General features: G+C 47.2%; 1 protein-coding gene across 1 annotated transcript in view; it reads left to right on the forward strand.

Moving 5' to 3' along the window:
* The window catches only part of Fhod3 (formin homology 2 domain containing 3), a 428818-nt gene that overhangs the window by 38259 nt on the left and 369978 nt on the right, over positions 1–20581 (forward strand). The window contains 1 exon segment of the mRNA XM_059246707.1: positions 6045–6151. Coding sequence (XP_059102690.1) covers positions 6045–6151 — 107 coding nt within the window.

Below are 20581 nucleotides of genomic sequence, written 5' to 3' on the forward strand. Positions count from 1 at the left end.
GTGGTGCTGGAGAAGGAGCTGAGAGTTCTACATTTTGATACGCAGGCAACAGGAAGTGGTCTGAGACATTTGTCATAGCTTGAGCATATGTGAGACTTCAAAGCCTGCCTCCACAGTGACCTACTTCCTTCAACTATGACATACCTACTCCAACAAAGACACACCTTCTAATAGTGCCACTCCTTATGAGCTTATGGGGGCCAATTACGTTCAAACTGCCACAGGAACACATGGCGTGGCTTTGTGGAAAGCTGTCTTTTCTGACTTTTTTTGCTTGTCACCTAAATCCAGCTTGTTGTCTCTGCTGCTTTTGGTGTAGCTGTTCAGTAAGTGACTAGCTGAAATACACTGGTGACTTTCGTACCCCTCTTAGAGCTTCGGTCAGCTTGAAGTGGACACCAAGGAGGCTCATAGTAAATTCAGCCTTGGAGAGTGGCCAGGGCTCACAGGATTCTTAGTGTTTGAGCCAGGAGAAGCCTGGTGTGTGGGCCTGGGACCAGAGAGCTTGGAAGGCCCGTGCTTGCTGGAATCCTTCATAATTTGTTGTACACTGGTTACTTCTCTTACCAGTGTGATAAAATACTAAGCTAAAGCGTCTTGAGGGAGGTGAGATTTATTTTGTGGGTATAGTCTGTCAGGACAGAGGAGGGAAGGCAGTGGGGACCGTTCCTGGCTGTAGCAGTGGGAGCTTCCACATCTGGGCAGATCAGGAGGCAAAGTGGTTGGAGACAGGCTTATTTCCACTAGCTATTCTCTACCTCTTTCTCTCCTCCCTCCTATATACTCCTCCCTGTTCTCTTTCCAACTCATGGCCTCTTTTTTCATTAATTGTTGTTTCAGACATATATGCACTGTGTACACAAGTATAATCCTAAATATGACCTGCTCAGTCTGTATAATGTTTACTTGTACATATGCTTTCAGAGCTATTTGGTATTGGATAACCGATTGGTGTGCTCTTCCCCGAGAAAGACTATTTCTTTCACTCTCAGCATTTCTCAGTTGCCTGAAGTTCTTTGTGTCAGGTTGAGGCCTCATGGTCTTCCCCCATCCACTCCATTATGATTATTGCTGTCCTTGTTCAGCTCATGTTTAGGTAGTCATGTTGGTGGGAACTTATGGGTGTGTGTTGCAACATTACTAGGAGACACAATGTCACAGCAATTTCTGTGACCCCTGGCTCTTATAACCTTTCCACCCCTCTTCTGCAGTGCCCCCCTAGGGGCCAGACTATGTCGTAGATGTATCCACTGCGCCTGGGCTCCATAACCCTGCATTCTGATTGGTTGTGGTTTTCTGAAATGGTCTCCGTATGTTGCAAAGAGAAGTTCCCTTGATGTGGGGTGAGGACTGCACTTATCTGTGTGTGTGAGGACAAATATTTAGAATGTATTCAGGGATTATGCTGGTTTGGTAAAGTGGTGGATGTAGATTCTCCTCCAAGATCCATGACTTCACTAGCCCTGGGTGTTGGCTAGACTTCCTGAACCAGGCATGATTTCCCTCTTGTTCCGTAGGTCTTAAATCCAATTAGAGAGCTGTTGGGTACCACTAAGGTATGCATGTCGCTACGGCACCTTTTGTGTTATGATGCCACACTGATCATGACTGTGGTTCATAGGCTTCATAGCTGGGTAGGACTATTGGTTGTCTCCCTGATTTGGAAGTTTGCCTTGGGCCTTCTGTGTACCATGAAAGCTAGTGCTCAGGGAGGAGGCATTCAGGTCAGTTCTAGCCCAGGGGTCGCTGGGCCCTGTGCCTGAAGTGCATGGTGTTTCAACAATAGAGTCTTAACTTCCATCTCTAGGGGTGGGGGGTGGCAACCAAGGCAATAGCAATAGCCTGTGTGTTTTAGGAGTCTTTTGGGAAACCGTGATCAATAGCTAAGAAGAGGGCTTCTCATACCTAGTGTTGTATGCCCCATCTCTTAAGGGACCCACAACCTCCCAAACAAGTGCCACCAGCTGCACCAGCCGGGGACTAAGTGTTCAAACATGAGAGCCTGCTAAAGATTTACATTCAAACCACAAAACTGTCATCTTTTACTCTGAAGTTTGCAAGAGGAGTAAGGTGGACCAGTAGAGTGAGCTCTGGGGACTAGGGACTTTACACGCCTGCTTTCTCACACTTCTCTTTGGAATTGCTGTTCCCTAATTCCCTGTGCTTTTGGTCCCTTATACTCAGCACCTGCTGTTTTTTTTTTTTTTTCCCTCAGCAGGAGTTTTAGCTCAGAGGGTCAAGGTTAGGTACTTGTGCTCTGTGTTCCGTCTCAGGGCTGGATATTTGGTGGCCATCCCTACTTCAGCTTGTCATGTCACAGTACATTTAATGGGCAACTTGTGCAGATAGCCTCTCCCCCACCACCCACCTGTAGCTGGAGTTTTCTCCAGTCCTGCCCAGCCCCACGGACCCTACAACTGCTTATAAAATAATCACTCAGAAGCTCATATTAATTAAACTGCTTGGCCATTAGCTCAGGCCTACCACTCTCTAGCTCTTACACTTAAACTCAGCCCATTTCTGTTAATCTATATGTCGCCACGTGTTCCATGGCTTTACCTGCTGCGTTTACATGCTGCTCCCTGGACGGCAGGCTGGCGTGTCCTCCTCCCAGCCTTCCACTTCCCAGACTTCTCCTCTCTCTTTGTCCTGCCTATACTTCCTGCCTCGCTACTGGCCAATCAGCGTTTTATTTATCAATCAATCATCCACAGCACCCACCCAGATGCTGGGAACGCTAACCGTCAGGTTTGCCCTACCTGTCAGCTGTGGGTGGTCTGTGGTGACAGATCATGGAGACAGGAGACGGACTTAAATTAACAACCACGAAGTTACCATGAAGCCTACAGATCTACTGGGAAGTGCTGGCTTAGGGTTGTTTCCCTATTTCTATTGGGCTGTCTCATGTGTCTGTCATCAGCCGTTGGATCATCTGGAACTTGGCAATCTAGATTGGCCTCACTCAATGGCAGAATTCCAATAACCATGAGGGAGGACAGCTCCTGGGGGTGAGTGCCTATAGTTGTCAGCTTGGCTCCATCAGGTGGCACAGACGCAGGCCAGCCTGGGTTCCAGGCTGTTTTACAGATCACATGGGGGAGGCTGTGGATGTGAGCATGGGAGGGTCCCATCAAAAGACACAAGTGAGTGAGGTTCATTTGAGATTTTCTATAAATGCTGAAGTCTATTGTTAAACCACGTATTTTCTCATTTCTATGCAACTCCCAAAATTAGTTTAAAGGGTAGCCTCATGTGTATTTATAGAAGGTTTCTGTTCAGATCTATTTCAGGGTTACACAGAAGTTTTATTGCCTAGACTAGACTCTAGACTTGCTGCCAGGACCCAGATAATCATTAAACCACCCCAGCAACACACCACTTCGCTGGCTTAGGGAGAGGGAAAGAATATATAAACCGAGACGTGACATCAGCCTTGCTTCAGATGTTTGAGGTTTTTCCGGAATGGTGAGCCTGCCCTTTTCGAGAGTGCTCTGTCTTTGTAGGAGCAGTCAAAAGAACCCCAGAGTCATGGTGCCGCATCTGTAGTAAGGAGCAGAGGGAGCTTTCTGTGTCACCAGGCTGCTTGTTTAAAGGATGTGTTTTGACTGGGCCAGCAGGGGGGAGTGGCCCATTCAGGAGATGTAGAAGGACCTTTATTGTGGGTCTGGGATTGACTCCCTCTGGAGCAGCTCGATCCCTGCCAGAACCTTGGCCACAGGTTGACAGCCTGTAACCTGATCTGAAGTCGCTCAGCTACGCCACTGTCACCACCCCTAAATTCCCTAATCGCCACCCTTCTATAATAGCCCTGTAACGCTATATTCCAACATGGCTCCCTGCTTTGTCTTATGTCCTCAAGTGCCCGACAGTGTCCTGGCCACCGGACTTTCAGCCAAGAAAGGAGTGCAGGGGACATGCTGCCAGGGGATCAGCGTTGACATGAAAATTGTCAGAGTCAGGAAATTCCAGGACCCTTAAGTCATCTGGGAGGACATTTGACATCAGAGGCCAAGGCAAGGGATCGGGTTGCCTCCCCCTAAGCCAGAATGGAGGCCAGGGACTCAGTCTGGCAGGGAGATGTCTGAGTCCTTCGGTAAGGAAAGCTTGGATATTTCTGCCTGTATATTTGTAACAACCAGTTTGAAATACACCTTCCTTGGTTGCCTCTACACCTTGGTTGTGGCCATTTGTTTTGGAAGTTTGCAATTGTTACTTAGTAATCATTGCCCAGGTTGAAATGGTTAATCTTTGTTGGCAACTTGAATCTCCAGGGAGACACACCTCAGAGTTTGTCCACAGGGATGTTTCCAGGAAGGTTTCCCTGAGGAAGGGAGTCCCCATCTTGGATGTGGGTGGTACCATCTTGAGGGCTTGGGTTTTAGATCAAAGGAGGAAGTGTGTTGAGCTCCAGCATTCGCCCCTCTGCTTCCTCACCTAACGCAGTGACCGGCTGCTTCTCGTTCCTGTTCCCACACCTTCCAGACCTAATGGAGTGTATCCCCTCCTCAACCACAAGTCAAAACAAACCCTTCCCAGAGTATCTTTGTCACAGCCGTGAACAAAGTAACTAATACAGGCATCTACCACTTTGTGAAAGTGAGACCTGAAGCTGCCTCCTGAACTCTGAACTATCCAGGAGATTTCCCTATGTTGTTCTAGCCCCAGTGCTTTTTACCCATGCTCCTTGGCTCACACCATGATAGTTTAAATATTAATCTTGTGTCTTGGGTGTCATGGTGAGGCTGGGTATGTATCATGGCATAGCTTTGGCAGTGTGTTGACTCTCTTGGCATATTAGTCTCTATGCACACCACGTCCCCAAGGCAGTCTGTCCCAGGGCAGTCAGTATCCCTATTTGCCATACCCCACGTGTTCCTCTTCAGGGACTAAGAGGCCCATGTTCACCTCTTCTCTTTCAGTTGAGACATTCACTAGCCCAAATGTACAGGGGCTTGTTCACCCTTTAATTAGGGGATCAAGTTGGTGACATTTGGCTAGGAAACAATGATAGTCTTCGTCTGGGTGGGGAGTTGGGCAGTATTATAGAGGGTTTTGGCATCTCTGTTGAAGCAGTCACTGGAGAATAAACTAAGCAAGAGCATCCACTGACTGGCAGCTGATCTAACTTGTGTCTTATTCTAATCTACAGTCCATTTGTCTGCCCCACTCATTCAATGAAACCGTATCTCTGAGGGAAGGAAGCCTCTCTGTGTTCTTTGGTGTCCTGCCTGGGTCAGATACATAATTTTGTTAAGACGGTATTCTGGAAATGGTGGTAGTTAGTGATGTCTGGAATGTGAGGAGGGGAATGGTGGGGTCAGGCAATTAGGCTGAGGCCTGAGGAGCTGTTGCCATAGGCTGGGAAAATTGTGGGGTTTCCTGTTGTTCTTTGGGGCTTGACACAGAACATGTTGAGGCAGATCCCTGGAAGGCTGTGGGGACCAGGAAAGAAGATTCAGTGTTCACTTGAGGCTTCTGGGAATAAAACTAGAAATTCAAAATGGAGCCGACCAGTCCCATTAGGCAGGACTACGGTTGTGATCGGCAGCATACTCTCCTACCTCTTTTCTTGTCTCTGCCCCTGCTGGACTGCAATTTCAGCCGTGAGCTGCTGCTTGCCTGCATTTTGCAACTAGGGTTTTGACTTACCAACCAGATGAACAATAAGAGCCATCCTGACAAGTCAAGGAGGCAAACATGACATTATACACTTGGTTTCCTCATAATATTAATCTCAGTCTTTGGAAAAATAATTTACCTGTATTTTTAAGTGTAAGTAATCATTCTAAATACAGCAAAATGCTGTCAACTACAACTTGAGAATCTTAACAACTTGGGGCAATGCCAGCCCTCTGACAGATACTCCTGTCTACTTGTACCAATCCCAATCCAGTGTACTTACACTAGTGTATTCCCTCCTCCAGCTTCACATCACAGTTCAGAGTAACGCTGGATTTTTAAAAAGCCCGTGAGGGCAACTTAAGGTGACTTGATGGTTCCCATCCAAGGAGATGGCTGGGACTAACTCCTTCGTTCTCTCCTAGCTCGATGACTGTACCCTGCAGCTGTCCCACAATGGTGCTTACCTGGATCTGGAGGCCACACTGGCGGAACAGCGGGATGAGCTGGAAGGCTTCCAGGATGACACAGGGTAAGTACAACCATTGTCCCTGCTCATCGGTCCCCCTCACTGCCAGAGCTGGTGCGCTGAAGTCTTAAAATGTTTTGGAGAAATCACTTTGGCCTTGACCTTCACTTAGAATCTAGTCCTTGTTGGTGACTGTAGATCTTTTCTATCTTGAGGGACTTTGCTCCTTGCGGGTAGCCTGGCTTAAGAGAAGTTTCTGGAATGGGTTAATTGAGCACACAGCATTCTCTTTTAAGGGATTTTTTAACCAAAGTATAACAAATCAACATTCTCTAGATTTTTGTGGATCAGCAGCTGTTTTAAACACTGTTTCCAATAATTTAGCTGATAATTTCATTTTCTTGGCAGGTATCCTGGTAGTTTTATGGAATATAATCTTTTCTACTGATTACTGTGGGTAAAATAATTATTAATTAATTATGTTAATCAACGTAAGTTATTTCTTAGCCTACATCTGGATTGCACAATACAATGGATTGTTATCCTGAAGGATAGGGCAATAAATCAGAGAGGTATATAGAAAGTGAAACCTCTGTTGGACTACACATGCAGATAACCAGCCTTCCTGTGTCACCTGAGATAATGACAGAGCCATCTGATGGAGCTGCCTCTCTTCCTGTCCCTCATCCACCTTGAACCACACACAGCTCTGATTGTATCACCTTCCTCCTCCTAGACCTTCACAGAGTTCCTGATGCTTCCCAGGTCACCCTCAGCTGTTGTAATCTGGTGTTCAGAGAGCCTCAAAGCTATCTGACACTCTCTTAGCCAAACTAAGAATATAGTCAGGGAGATAGTAGCTGAGAGTATTGCTTTTTCATGTAGAGTGTGAATAACGGGGACACATTGGAACTTTCTTGTGTTACTCTCAGGTAGGTCTCTGGCTTCAGTATGCCCTGATGACTTCCTGGCTTCTGCCACTTTAACTGCCTTCCTAGTTTAAGATCATTATTCCTCTATGTGTCCCTCTTCTCTTCTGATTGAACCCCATGAGATCAGAACTGTGCCTGTCTTAATGAATGCCCAGCACCTAGCATTTCTCAGCACTGTACAGCCATTTTTAAACACTGGAGGATGGCAAAGTCTTAGAATGAATTCCTATGTGGCATGACTGGGGTCATCAGAAAGGTCAAGGTACTTTGTAGGATCAAGCAAAGTCCTTTGAAGACATCCTGGTTGTTGTCAGAGTGGCGCAAGGGCCACACAAATAGCGTATGGGTAAACTCTCGGGGTGCTTCACAGGCTGCCGATGCAAGAGGGGTCTCCCCAGCAACTGCTCATCAGCATGATTTCCATTTATCTTTCAGATAGGCTTTCGTGTAGCCCAGGCTGGACCTCAAACTTGTAATAACAGAAGATGACCTTGAACTTCCTCTCCTCCTGCTTTCACCTCCCAAGCATTGGGGACTGAACCTAGGGCTTTGTGCATGTCAGACAAGCACTCTACCAACTGAACCACATTGCCGGCCTTCACCAGTATTTGAAAAATGGACGTTAAAGGATTATGGGACCAATATTCAGGGGAAATTCCATTGCAATGTTTTTTTTTTCTCTTTTCTTTTTCCCTATTCTGACAATGATATGCCTTTGCAGATGTCAGAATACTGGCTAGAGTGACAGTCTCATTGGATGCCTTCATGGCTCATTGATCAGACCCCAGGAGTGTTATGAGTAGTAGATCATTGTCAACTTGAAAAATGTCTCTAGTGGAGTAATGCTTAAAGACCATGCCCTGCCTGGCTTTTATTTTTTTCAATAAAAACTTGAGTAATGTGGCAATGCAAGAATAAAGCGCTAATGTATTAGCGGCAATATTAGAATAAAGGTGAAGGGAAAATAACGCACTGAGGCTCCCCAGTTACAGAACCTTCTGAATAGTTAGTTGGAGGATTTAGTAGTAGTTGGATTTTGTTGGCTCTATTTTTTCATCAGAGACAACTGAAGGTCAGAAGTTAGGTCACACATCCCAGGAGGTGCGCCAGGTATATACACAGTGGGGCTGAGTCCAGAGTCGGCACCTCTCTGCTACCCCAGGAGCTATGGCAAAGGCATGTGAGGTCCTACACAGCAGGACATCTGCACCTGTGGTGACATGAGGCTGGTTCATGCAATGCCACTTGTCTTGATCTACACCACTTCCTTCAGTGGGGACAGTCCAGCCACACTGCATCTGGGTACCAGAGAAGAGAAGATATCTTGCTGCCATCATCCATCTTGATGCTATATCTCATGGGTGACACCAGCATCCAGATGCCACAGGCTTCTCCACAGATGGTACTAGAAGGCTGGGGAGTGCAAACCATGCTCCCTGGGGTAGGGCCTGGTGCTTGTCTTTTCATTTGTTCCCGTTTGAGTATTCACCTGGCCAGAAGCCCATCCAATAGGCAGAGACGTGTGGTGGTTAACCTTGAATGTCAACTTGAAAAATGTCTCTAGGAGAGTCATGCTTAAAAACCATATCCTGTCTGATTCTTTTTTTATATAAAAACTTGAATGATTTGGCAGTGCAAGAAAAAAAGTGCTAATGTATTAAGCTATTTGGACTGAGGGCTGCCTAGGAGATTAATAAGGCACAGCCCTTGCTGTGTCCACCCGGGAGTGAATTTACAGAGAGTTGACTAAAGGGGGAGACCCCATGGGTGCAGGCTGGGAGTCCAGATGGAATAAAAGGGGAAAGAAGAGAAATACTGATAGCACAGGCATTCTGTCTCCCTGCTTCTTGCCCTCCATGGTAGGAGCTGCTTTGCTTGGCCATGTTCTCCAGACCATGATGGCATAGAAATCCCGAAACCATGGGCCAGTACACATCTTTCCCCTCTTAACTAGGTTTTCTCAGGTGTTTGTCACAGTGATGGATTCTAACTAACATAAGCTGGGATCCCATTTCTGTTCCCTTCACATCAAGAGATGCTGAGAGAATGCACGATAACACAACAAGAAAGGGGCCCAAGGCATGAAAACTTCAGACTGAAGCAGACAACCCAAAAGATGATGGGTAGGAACACATTTGACAGATGTGTCCCAAATTCACCCCAGAGGCTTTGGTATGTCTTCGAAATGATATTCCTTCCTAGTGATTATACCTTGTCTTTTGTAACATACCCAAGATGCAGTGTGAGAAAAACCGCATCTGATCTCTTAGTGGGAGACTTGTTTGTCCTGGGTCTGTGCAGCAGAAGGCCCAGCAGAATAGTGGCCTGGGACAGCTGGGTCACACTGTTCCCCGTACAGGAGAATTGCTATCCTTGAGCCATTAGGTGCCCGGCACATCCCTCGTTGCTGTGTAGCAAGCAGCTTCAGGACCCTCCCCTATGCAGGTAGCAGGTACCTGTGTCCATTTGTCATGTCACTTGCACTTAGTCTCTCTCCTGGGTCCTCCCTTAGGTGTGTAGCATTTGGCAAAGTTTATGTAACTGAGGATTCATGTCTCCCATGATCAAGGGTTAAAATATAATGTTTCCTAGTTAAGACCTGCCCTTTTGAGGTATGCACATGGCCAAAGGAGTACTATTTTTGCATAAATTATAGGAGGATGGTCTAAAGATTAAGGTGTATGAAGTTGTGGCATTTTCCTGTGGTGTGTTTGGAGTGAGCTCCCTTGCTGGAGGAATCATTTCTTTGTTCCCGTCCACTGCTTTTGGTCCTTTATGCCCAGACTAAAAATTAACTCACTTGTTGGGAATTACCACTTGAGCCCTAGCTAACCAGAGAAAAGGAGAAGGACCTCCAATGGAGGAAGGACAAAGCAATTATTATATGAGCAAAACTGAGCAGGGTCTGTGGCCCCTAAGGCCAGGGAAGTCAGCAAGCATGGCATAGTGCAGTGGAAACAGGCCTGGAGCCTTTAGATTGTTCCTGACTCTGCTACTGTGTGACCTTAGGCAAGCACTCTTCTGATAGAAACTCACAAAATGAAGCTATTTATAAAATTTATTTATAGAATAAAGATACCTAGCACTCCTTTCCTACCCATATATCAGGCACTCTGCTGGGTTTTTCTGTAACTCCAGGAAGGCAGCATTGTGGAGAGGCTGTGCTGCTTGGTTCTTATCAATTTGACACAAATTACAGTCATCTGGGAAGAAGGACCCTCAGTTGAGGAATTGGCTCCAACAGATTGGCCTGTGGATGTGTCTGTGAGGGCATTTTCTAAATTGTTAATTGATATAGGAGCAACCTGCCCTTGGTGGGTGGTGTCCTTCCCAAGTAGGTGGGCCTGGGCTATGTAAAGAAGCAATCCAAAAGAAGCAAGCCAGGAATTAGTTTCCCTGTAGAGTCCACTTCAGTTTCTGCCTTAACTTCCCTTGATGATGGACTGTTAACCTGGAAGTGTAAGCTGAAATAAACCCTTTCCTTCCTGAGTTAACAGACAACCAAACTAAGGCAAGTGGTGAGGGTGTTGGTTCTTGTCTTTCACCGTGTGGATCCCAGGCATGGAGCAGTGACAGCCATCTCAGTGGTTCTGTATAGTGATGACTTTATGGTTAATGTCATCTCTGTGTGAACTGTGGAATATAATTTTAACTCTCTGAACCTCTAGTTCCCTATAAAGATGGATAGTACAATCACGATCTTTTATTGTTTCTAGGTGCAATATGATGTTGTATATAAAACAGTAAGCTAGTCCCAATTCTCCATATTCATGCTTAGGACTCACAGTTGTTGGCAACTATAGCCAGAATTTGGAGACATGGAAATTGAAATGGGGTGGCTCGGAAGCTATGGACATGTAGAGCTGTGCAGAGCAGTTCTTAAACTGTGGGTACTGACTCCATATGACCATAGATGGCATGTGGAGGTCATGAAAATTTTGGTAGCAGTAAAAGGTTTCTAAATATGGTGAAAATGGATTCAAAATCAAAATGTGCCATCAGTCCAAGATGTTTCTGGCAGTGCTTGCCTGTGCTGCATTGTAGGACTTGACTGCAACCTTAGTTCATCTTTAATAGTGTTAGAATTCTATGACTACTACAGAACTGCGTAGACCATCGCCAGCTGCCTGCCTGCACGGGGAGGAAAGTGGCCTTGCAAATAAGAGGACATCTGGGATGATTCAGTAGGACTAAGTGGGGTGGCTCCAAACCCCTGCTCACCACCTCTGGGCTAGTTCTAGGCAGGATGCCTCAGAATATACTGGATGGTAGCTTCTCCCACATGCTGACCTCTCCATCCCAGCTTCAGAGCTCTGCAGTGAGGTCTGGAATCCTGTGTTTTAAATGAGCTGTGCCAGCGTTTGGATATGTGGTTAGGGAACCTCTGGTGCAGGCTCTCCGTCTCTTAGAGATGAATTCCACCACCTGGAGTGCTTTTAACAGAACTCTTTGCAGACCCCACCTCAGGCCTGGGAAATGAAGAGTCTGGGGCTGGGCCCAGGCAGAATGATTTTTAAAGTATCTTCAACTGAGTCCAATGTGTTGCTTCAGTTGAGTGAACTGTAATGTAGAGCAGTGGTTCCCAACTTTCTAATGCTGCAACCCTTTAATGTAGTTCCTCATGTTGTACAGACCCCCAACCATAAAATAATTTTTGTTGCTACTTCATAATTGCAATTTTGCTATTATTATGAATTATAGCTGGAAGTTTTCCTGTGTCCTGGCTATCTGGTGGTTGGGATAAATCTCTCCCACTTGTGTCCCCCAAGTGAACACACACAGAGGCTTATATTAATTGTAACTGCTTGGCCATTAGCTCAGGCTTATTACTAACTAGCTCTTACACTTAAATTAACCCATCATTCTTATCTATGTTTAGCCATGTGGCTTGGTACCTTATCATCTTGCTTCTTTTGCCTTATCACCTTGTTTCTTCTGTGTCTGGCTGGTGACTCCTGACTCAGCTCTTCCTCTTCCCAGCATTCATCTCTTCTGCTGGCCTTGCCTATACTTCCTGCCTGGCTACTGGCCAATCAGCATTTTATTAAATCAGTGTACAAGGGCATTATTCCACAGCAATGAATCATAATGTATTTTGTGATTTCTGATGGTCTTAGGATATCCCTGTGAGGGGTCATGACCCAACATGTTGAGAATCACTGGTGTAGACTGTGTGATTGGTTGAGCTACTTTAACAAATGACCTATGTGGAAAGAGCCTTCTCAGAAGCATGATTATGAAGGCTTGGCGTTAGGGATGGATGGAAGGAGGCAAGGCAGGCAGTGGGAAGACTATGGAGTAGATGTCAGTCAGATGTGGCTCACCATGGAGATGAGAAAGGAGTGACCCAAACCTGATAGCTGAGCGCTGGGGCCTGGACCAGTGGATGGAAGAGTGGGAAGCCATGACACATGTATGGTATCAGCTTGCATAGAGGTGAACAGAATTATGCAATTGGCTTGTGACATTAGGGAAACAGTGTACAAAGAGGGGGACCATGCTGAGAAGGGGTGAAATTGTGGAGTAAGGGGGACTTGAGAGGGGAGAGCTTGGCCATGGTAGTTGGAGGTGTGGCAAGAGCAGGCAAAGCTGAGATCATTGGGCCTGGAGCCAGGTGAGAAGAGCCCTTGCACCTGAGGCCAGCACAGAGCAGGGGAGAGGGCCAGGCCTGGCTGTAGCAGTTGCTCAAGTGGCAGCATCTGGACCCTTACCACTGTAGCCCAGAACTATATGCAGCTGCATGTAGCATCCCAGATAACGCTGGCTTAAAAGTTTTACATTTATCACACAAAAGTGAATATTAAAGACTGAGCAGCAAAGCCATAGATTGAGAGAGAAAAGTCTTTTAAAACACAAATTAGATAAAGGACATGTGTTTAAAATATGAAAAGAATCTTCAAACTCAGCACTAAGAAAACAACCCTGGCACAGAGCAGGGAAAGGAAAGGAGGCACTCGGGTAAGTAGGTAAAGGTACCGCCAGGGAGCCACATATTGCCTTAAGATACTATGGACAGCTATTAGCACATCACATCTGCCGACCAAACCCAGTGTAGGCGAGGATGTGGAACCACCTGACATTTGTGCATGACTGGTGGGACTGCCAAATGGTGCCATCTTTTTGGAAGGCAATCTCATGGTTTCTCACAAGCTAACTATGGCCTTGCTTTAGCAATGGACTTTTAGCAATGAATGCTCAAATGAGGATAAAGCCCAAGTTCACACAAAATCTGCACAAGGATATTCACAGCAGCTTTACTTATGATTTCCAGTATCCAGTAGCAGCCAAGATGTCTTTAGTAGGTGGGTAGAGTGTAGGGAAACCCTATGATGAATATTTAGAAATAAGCTATCAGGATAGAAAAGATAGAGGAGACAAATCCATCTTATAAAGTCTGAAAAAGCTGTTGGAGAGCGATTTAAGCCGTGTGACAGTTGAGAAAGCTAGTCTGTAGAGTTAGGAGAAGGATCAGTGTAGTCAGGTGGTGGTTGAGGTAATCATAGCTCTTTGGAGGCTGAGGCAGGAGGATCACTGTAAGTTCAAGACCAGCCTGGGTTATATAATGAGACTGTCTCAAAATTTGAAAAATTAGTGATTGTCGGGATTGGGTAGGTGGGCAGGGAGAAACGAAGGTTTGCCTGTGGATGGGTGTTTTAGGGTCAACTGGGAGACTGGAAATAGACACAACAGCATAAGACAAATTGTGACTTCATGGTTGGCTCAGCTGTTGTGACAAATGTGACCATACCTGTGTAATGTATTGGTGACAGAGCTCTCTCTGTGTAGTGAGCATTATCAAGGAACGATCTCTACTTTTTCTTTTTTTTAGTATTTTATTTTTATGTGCTGTCTTAGTTAGGGTTTCTATTGCTGTGAAGAGATGCCATGGACCACAGCAGCTTTTATAAAGGAAAACATTTAACTGGAGTGGCTTACATTTTCAGAGGTTCAGTCCATTGTCATCATGCTGTGACGTGATGGAGTGCAGGCAGACATGATGCTGGAGATGTAGCCGAGTGTCCTACATCTTTACTTGCAGGCAATAGGAAGTGGTCTGTTTCATTGGGTGTAGCTCGAGCAAGGGAGACCTCAAAGCCCACCGCTACAGTGACACACTTCCTCCAACAAGGCCACACCTACTCCGGCAAGGGCATACCTCCTAATAACGCCACTGCCTTTGGGCGCCATTTTCTTTCAAACCACCACGTGTACATTGGTGTTTTGCCTGCATGTATGTTGGTGTGAGGGTACCAGATTCCCTAGAACTGGAGTTACAGACAGTTGTGAGCTGCCATGTGCATGCTGGGAGTTGAACCCAGGTCTTCTGGAAGAGCAGCCAAAGCTCCCAATCCCTGAGCCATCTCTCTAGCCCCTATTGCTACTTTCAGTGTACCTTTTTTTCTTTTTAATGAGGCAGTCTGGCTGTGGCGTGGCACCCGTCAATTGCCAGGCTGATTTGGCTGGCTGGGTGAGTGTCCCCTTCATCCTTCACTGTCCCACATGTACTCCTCCCAAACCTCCCAAAGCTACACCTCCAGTTAAAGATGATGACCTTCTTTAGTGGAAAACTGTTTGTTCCTAAGCCAAGATATGCAAGTAGCACATCTTGTACTCCCCTTCTAGAACTTTCAAAGAAGATTTCTTGGTAAACCTCCAAGCTCTCTAGGAAAACTGTGGCCAGTAGGCAGGGTCACAGAGTAAGTCCGTCGTGTCCCTAGGGACACGGGCTGCTTTTCCTTTCCTGCTCCACCATAGTTAATAGTCTGCTGGCTCTGCCTAGGATTCCTTCAGGGCCCTAAGGCATGTGCTGGTTGGAGGATGGTTTTGTTTCTTGCAAATCAGGATATCCCCAAATCTATAAGTTGAAACAATTCTATTCTCTTTTTTTTTCTTGCTTTTTAAAAAACACTCAGAGTCTGATACTCTTGGGGAATGGCAAAACAGTGATAGCATTCTTCAGATGAGGGCCCCATTGCCGGATCAGAGTGACTGCTCTAGTACATTATCTCATCGGCATCCAGGACGCCAGAAAGGATGAAAGGGACAAAGTGCTTGCAAGCTCTTTCCTGTGGACACGTGATCACGCCGGCTAGGACTCAGGCTCATGTCACACCACACACCACGGGTTTATGTTCACCTGGCTTCCCTTTATCTCTGTGAATATTGGGTGGTAGCCATTGCTTCCTGTTTCAGACAGGTCAGGTGAAGAGAAATCTTGGTGCCAACTGTGGGGGCCGAAATTACTCAGGGTCAGAGATTCTGAGCTTGCTTTACCCAGCAGGGCTGCATAATGGGGATGATTTGGCCAGGGGCGTGGTTACCAGGTGTTTGGAAGGGTCCACACTTGGCTGTACGATGTGCTTTGATCTTGCAAGGGGGAGGTCTTTTGCCTCTCCTCTTGGCATATTAGTCTCCCTTTTGACTAAACCTAGTGGCGGCTGGCTATTGACCCAGGGCCCTCCCGAAGCTATCCTGTGTCTGTCTTTCTCCTCATCGTCTAGGTCTATCTTTCTGATGCTTTCTCATTCCTCTTTCCTCCGCCTAAGAAACCTTTCGTTAGGTGGGAGAAGATCAGAGCTGGACTCCCACAGACTCCCACAGCCAACTACATATTTTTCCCCTTTAAAGAGCTTTTTAGAAACTCTACCGGCAACTTCCATTCCTTTCTCTGGGATAAGAGAGCCATGCTGGGGAGGATGCCCACCCCCGCCTTAGCTTATGTTCTTTGTATAAGGCAGAGAGGAAGTGTGGTTATCAGGTCTGTAACCAGCAGCGTCCGCCTCAGTAAGGGGAGGGGGTAAAAGTCTAAAAAAGGGACAGGTAAGGACATTAGGCATGGTGATAGGAGGAGAGAGAGCCCCGCAAGAGGAGGTTCAGGGTGTCCTGGGACAGAGCAAGCAGAAGGGAGGAGTGGCTGACAGGGTGGCAGCAGCATTTGATGAGAGCTGGGGCCAAACAAACCTCTGTCCCTTGAGGAGGCCTGAGTTTCGACCGCGAGGGCAGTGAAATGCGAGGGGCCTTTGCCACAAATAGAAACCCAGCTGGGAACGGATCTCTGTCTGAAATGTGACAGCTCAAAGCATGGAAGAGAAAGCAGGTTCGGGTCTCCGTGACCCCCGGTGAGGTAAACCAACAGTGTTAGAGACGATGGGAAACACAGGTGACAAAGCAAACTGGAGTCATCCAAATTAAAAACAATTTCTCCTTTAAAAAATGTCCTTGATAGGTGGTAAGGAATGAGAAAACTTGTAAATCATGTACCTGTAAATCACTTATCAGAATATGTAAAGAGCTCTTGCAACTCAATGACAAAGGGGTAATTATAAACGGGGAAAAGGTTTGAATAGGCATTTATCCCAACAAGACACCCAAATGGCCGATAAGGCACACGAATGACCGGGAAGCATGTGAAAAGCTGCTCCACATTCTAAGTCACGGGGGAAATTCAAGTCAAAACCTCAGTGAGGTCCTACTGTACACTGATGGGCCTGGCTCAAATCACAGTAACAGATGGTGGCATGTGTTGAGGGGAAGTGGTGAAACGGGACACCCAATGCACTGCTGGTGGGAATGTAAAGTGGCACAGCCCCTTTGAACAACAGCCCGATGGTTTCTTAAAATGTTAAACACAAATGACCACACAGCCCAGCAATTCTACTTCTAGATATATCCCCGAGGGATGAAGCATTTGTCTATGCGATGATCTGTACACAGATGCTCCCTGAGCTATTATTTATAATAGCCCCAAAGGAGAAGGATCCCAAATGCCCATTAGCTGAAGAATTTGCAAAGCAAGTGGTCTGTGCGTGCGGTGGGACAGCACCAACATAAGGAGAAAGGTATGATGTCATAGTGTGGGGGTGCAGTGTCCCCCACAGGCTCCTGTGTATGAACACTTGGTCCCCAGTTGGTGGCTCTGTTTTTGGCAGCCATGGAACCATTGGGAGGGGTGCCTAGCTGGGGAACATGTTGTTGTGGGGTGGGCTAATACCCCAGTCTTACTTCTGGCCCAATATCTCTCTGCTTCCTGGTCTGCAAAGTTGTGAGCAAGCAGCCTGATGTTCCTGAGGCCACTGTCACCAGCTGCTCCCACCACCATGAGCCCAAGTAGAGCTTTTCCTACCATAAATTGCCAGGGATGGTCCCTGTTCTACGTCTTGTCAGGCATTTGGTCACAGCAATGAGGAAAGTAACACACATTGGGATACATGTCCCATTCTAGATGGGCCTGAAGAACATGTGACTAAGTGAAGGAAATCAGTGACTAAGTGATGTATGCAGTTCCATCTACATGAAGTGTTAGAAAGGCAAGTCTCTATAGAGAGGGTCTTAGGGTTTCTACTGCTGGGATGAAACACTGTGACCACAAGCATTGTGGAGGAGAGGGTTGATTTGGCTTACACTTCTACACTGTAGTCCATCATTGAAGGAAGTCAAGACAGGAACTCAAATAGGGCAGGAACCTGGAGGCAGGAGCTGACGCAGAGGCCATGGAAGGGTGCTGCTTACTGGATTGCTCAGCTTGCTTTCTTATAGAGCCCAGGGATGACCCCACCCACAATGGGCTGCTGTCTTCCCTGATCAATCACTAAGAAAATGCTCTACAGCTGGATCTCATGGAGACTTTTTTTTTCAGTAGAGTCTCTCCTTTCAGATAACCCTAGCTTGTGTCAAGTTGACATAAAACTAGCCAGCACAGAGAGGGATCATTTGCAATTCCTGGAATTGGATGTGGGAGTGAGGAATGGCCACAGATAGGCATGGGGTTTCTCTTGGGGTATGTGGGGAACAGTGACAGCTAAAAAGTTAGACTGTGGCGATGAGTAGGCCCCTGTGTAATCAGACCCCATGTTATTGAATCATCTACTTGCAACAGGTAGATTTTATGATTCCTGAAGAATACTTCATTAAAGCTTAAAAATATGCTAATGCAAGGCCATAGAAGAGACACTGCACTGGCCACAGGGTTCAGGGAGAAGGTACAGCTTTTGTAGTGAGAGGACAGTGAAGAAGGATACAGGGCCTGCTCGTGGCTGCTCTGAGCAGTGTCCAGGGTATTGAAGGTGGTAGGTCTCTTTTCCTCGAGCACATAGACTTGGTGCTTTGGTCACAGGACACGTACCATCAAGCACCTACACGTAAGTCTGTATATCTGGGGACACCTCATGACATGCTGTGAAGTGGGTGACCCATCCATCCTCAGAGCCCAGCACACTCAGGGCCACACACAGGAGGGATACCCATCAGTGTCCATGTTAAATCCTTTGAGCTTTAATTGAACTCAAGAGAGGATCAGTGACACACTGTCACAGTGGATTCCTGAGAAGTCAGGAAACTGGGAGGTGGAAAAAAGGAGGAAGGGAAAGACATGATGTGGGGGGAATGGGAAAAGGCCGATGAGAACGGAGCAGGACACATGGAGGGGATGGGCAGGCATTAACAGGAAACACAGAGGGGACAGGCGGGCATTAACGGGACATGCGGAGGGGACAGGCGGGCATTAACAGGACACACAGAGGGGACAGGCGGGCATTAACGGGACACGCGGAGGGGACAGGCGGGCATTAACGGGACACGTGGAGGGGACAGGCGGGCATTAAGGCAGGAGAGGAGAGACCCACACAGGGGCTATTGATGACAAGGATGCCACCTCACATTAGCAAGCCTTTGTCACATGCCAGGCACGACCTCTGCACAGGGCCCGAGTCAGCAATCTTCACATTCTCAGCCCAAAACTGACGTCATTAGCGTCCCATTTTCCATGTGAGGGAGCTGGGCTGAGGGAGGCTGAGGCATCCATGCAGCTCACCCAGCCGGTGTTAGCATCTGCTGTTAGCTCCACACTCTCCTAGGGGACACCAGTGTATGTCTGGAGATGAGTGCAGTGATGGCTGGATCTCTGGCTTGAGCTCTGAGCTTCTGAGCAACTCAGACTTAGGTAGCTTTATCCTTTGACCAGCAGATGACTCATTCAACCCCCCTGCTGTCTCTGAGCCAGGGTGCCCAGTGGGTCTTCCAGTGCTGCAAGCTTGCTAGGGGCTGTTCTCCCTGGAGACCTGCTGAGGGGCCTGTTCCTGCTTCTACAGAATGTTTACATACCTCCTCTACCCTTGACTGAAGTAGTAGTTTAAATTTTCTTATATGCCTGGAGGACGGTATGGGGTGGCATTTCTACTGTTGGCGGGAAACTGTGACGAAGCCTCTGCTCTGGCCTCTCACAGGGAGGCAAAGTGGGTCCCTGTTCTTATCGTGACAAGGCCTTTCTGTGTTTTTTTCTTGTGAAAATGTTCTCCTGAGAGCTGGGAATGTAAACACAGGTTTTAAAGAGTTTCAGTTGCCCAAATGAGAGTGCTTTCCCCAAGGCCATAAGCATTACAAGAGAAACTTGTGCTTCCTGAGAGGCCGGGAAGTTGACGGAAGCGTAGGGCTCTGGCCCTCACATCCCTGACACTTGGACCTTGATCGAGTCTTTTTGATTCCTGTGTCTGTTCTGGATGGTTTCCTGTTGTCACTCTGGAAGGGATGGCCTTGGGTGTGGCCTGCAGATGGAAACGCAGTGGGATTCGGAAGCTGGGGAGTCCCTGGCATCAGCTGCACCGATAAGAAAGGAAGCCCACTGTCCCTGGAGCCACAGGCCTCACACACTGCCTTTGGCCCTGGCCCCCAGGTTCTGGTGCTTCTGCATTCCCATCTGACTCAGCAGCTGAGAAGTGGCTCACAGGTGTGGCAGCTGGGCAGTGTTCCAACATGCAGGTGGCAGGGAGCAAGGAACCCTCTCGAGCTCCTGGGGGGGCCGTGACAACCTTCCATTGATTTCAGTCTTGGAATATGGAAGCCCTGTAAAGTTCCATGCTGAAGTCTGCACTAAGGTGCTCCAGAGAAGCATGACTATTGGGTCTCATCTCTCTTCTGTCTATTTCTCATCTACCAGTCATCTGCTGCTGTCTGCTAGCTTTATTAGCATGTGTTGGTCGTACAGAGTTGGGCCTTCCTTATAATATTCGCACACACGCATTCAATGGACTTTGATTATATCCACCCCCTCTGTTACTCACCTATATCCCCTCTTCCTTCCCAGTCCACATCCTCAGCCTTTAACTTCATGGTCTCTCCCACCTCCCACAGCTAGACTGCTTTGGGATCTTAGCTGTTGTGAGCAGTGCAGCTATGAACACGCTGTGCAGGTCTCTCTGTGATACACGGACTTGGGTTCTTTGGGGCACATTCCCAGAAGGGCCACTGCTAGGTATATGGGCATTCCTATAAATGGCTTTTTGAGCTTTCATAGTGGCTGTGCCCACATTTCCACCAGCACACAGTGAGGCTTCCCTTGCTTGCATTCTCGCCAGCAGAGAGGCTTATGGTTTTTGTTTTTTTTTCAAGACAGGGTTTCTCTGTGTTGTTTTGGTACCTGTTCTGAATCTCGTGCTGTAGACCAGGCTGGCCTTGAACTCACAGAGACCCACGTGGCTCTGCCTCCCGAGTGCTGGGATTAAAGGCAAGCGAGGCTTATTTTTTTTAAGAAACTGGCTTGTGTAGCTGTGGGGAGTGACAAGACTCA

This window comes from Peromyscus eremicus, chromosome 19 (assembly GCF_949786415.1).
Source record: "Peromyscus eremicus chromosome 19, PerEre_H2_v1, whole genome shotgun sequence".
In the NCBI taxonomy this organism is placed as follows: Eukaryota; Metazoa; Chordata; class Mammalia; order Rodentia; family Cricetidae; genus Peromyscus; species Peromyscus eremicus.